The sequence below is a fragment of the Myzus persicae genome, unplaced genomic scaffold (genome assembly GCF_001856785.1).
Source record: "Myzus persicae strain clone G006 unplaced genomic scaffold, MPER_G0061.0, whole genome shotgun sequence".
Classification (NCBI taxonomy): domain Eukaryota; kingdom Metazoa; phylum Arthropoda; class Insecta; order Hemiptera; family Aphididae; genus Myzus; species Myzus persicae.
Genome location: NW_019103658.1, coordinates 1 through 1,095, shown reverse-complemented (window position 1 = coordinate 1,095; position 1,095 = coordinate 1). Strand labels below are relative to the sequence as shown.

At 26.7% G+C, this 1,095-nt stretch overlaps 1 protein-coding gene across 1 annotated transcript; it reads left to right on the top strand.

The window, feature by feature from the left end:
- Positions 1–286: 286 nt before the first annotated feature.
- Positions 287–1,042, top strand: LOC111034984 (NADH-ubiquinone oxidoreductase chain 6-like). Its single transcript, XM_022316448.1, is given in 1 exon segment — positions 287–1,042. A coding segment is annotated over 1 exon segment (708 nt). The 3' UTR covers positions 995–1,042.
- Positions 1,043–1,095: the final 53 nt, after the last annotated feature.

The window sequence follows — 1,095 nt, the reverse complement described above, 5'->3', positions numbered from 1 at the left end:
AGCTTCTTTCCCTAGAATACGTTTTGATCAGTTAATGTTATTCTCTTGAACTATTTTACTGCCGATAGTTATAGCTTTCATTGTAATTGTACCTTGTATTATTTACAGTTTTGATATAATACCAAGTAACGTAGCTTTATTCTAAGGGTTTATAATTTATATTATTATACCTAAAAAAAAGTTATGTCCAAATTTTTCCTATATGCACAATCTCTTTAGTGTATCTACCCTTACTTATTTGCAAAATAAGATTTATTTTATGTTTTGAGGTCTAAATATTTCTTTTATGTGAGATTTATATATTTTGAATGAAACCTTTACTAACGGTTTAAATCACGGTTTATTATTTTTTGCCTCACTAGCTTCTATATTTTGTGGTATTTTTGTTATTGTTAGCAAAAATCCTATAGTTTCAGTCTTATTTTTAATAGGACTATTTTTAAATATAGCAGGTTATCTAATGTTGTTAGGAATAAATTTTATAGGTTTATCTTACTTATTAGTATACGTGGGAGCAGTATCTATTTTATTTTTATTTATCCTAATGTTAATTAATGTAAGAATATCTGAACTTACTACTGATAATAGTAACAGTATTCCATTAGCTATAATGACTGGGATTTATTTCAATGTAACACTATCCGAACTGTTACCTACAGATATAAGTCGAATATTAAAGGCACATAAAGATTACAAGCCGGAAGTCTTAAATAGTATACCTTTTTTGACTGATAACACTACTATAAGTCTAAAGGATTTAAGTACTTTAAGTTCGAACAATTACATATCATTTGTTAGTTCACATTTATGGGACGGTGCCTTGTCTGAAACATCTCACATTTCAAGTATTGGTAATATTATATACACTAGTTACCCATTATGATTAATAATAACATCCATAATTTTATTACTAGCTATGGTAGGAGCTATCGTTATAACGATTAAGCAAAAAGAATATAGATTAAGAGGAGGTAGTGAAAATGTTGCAATGTAATATAATATAATGAAAATGGAAATGCTTATAAACTTAATATATACTATACAGCCGACTATTGGGAATTTAATAGATTTAAATTATTTGGTACATTGAAATTA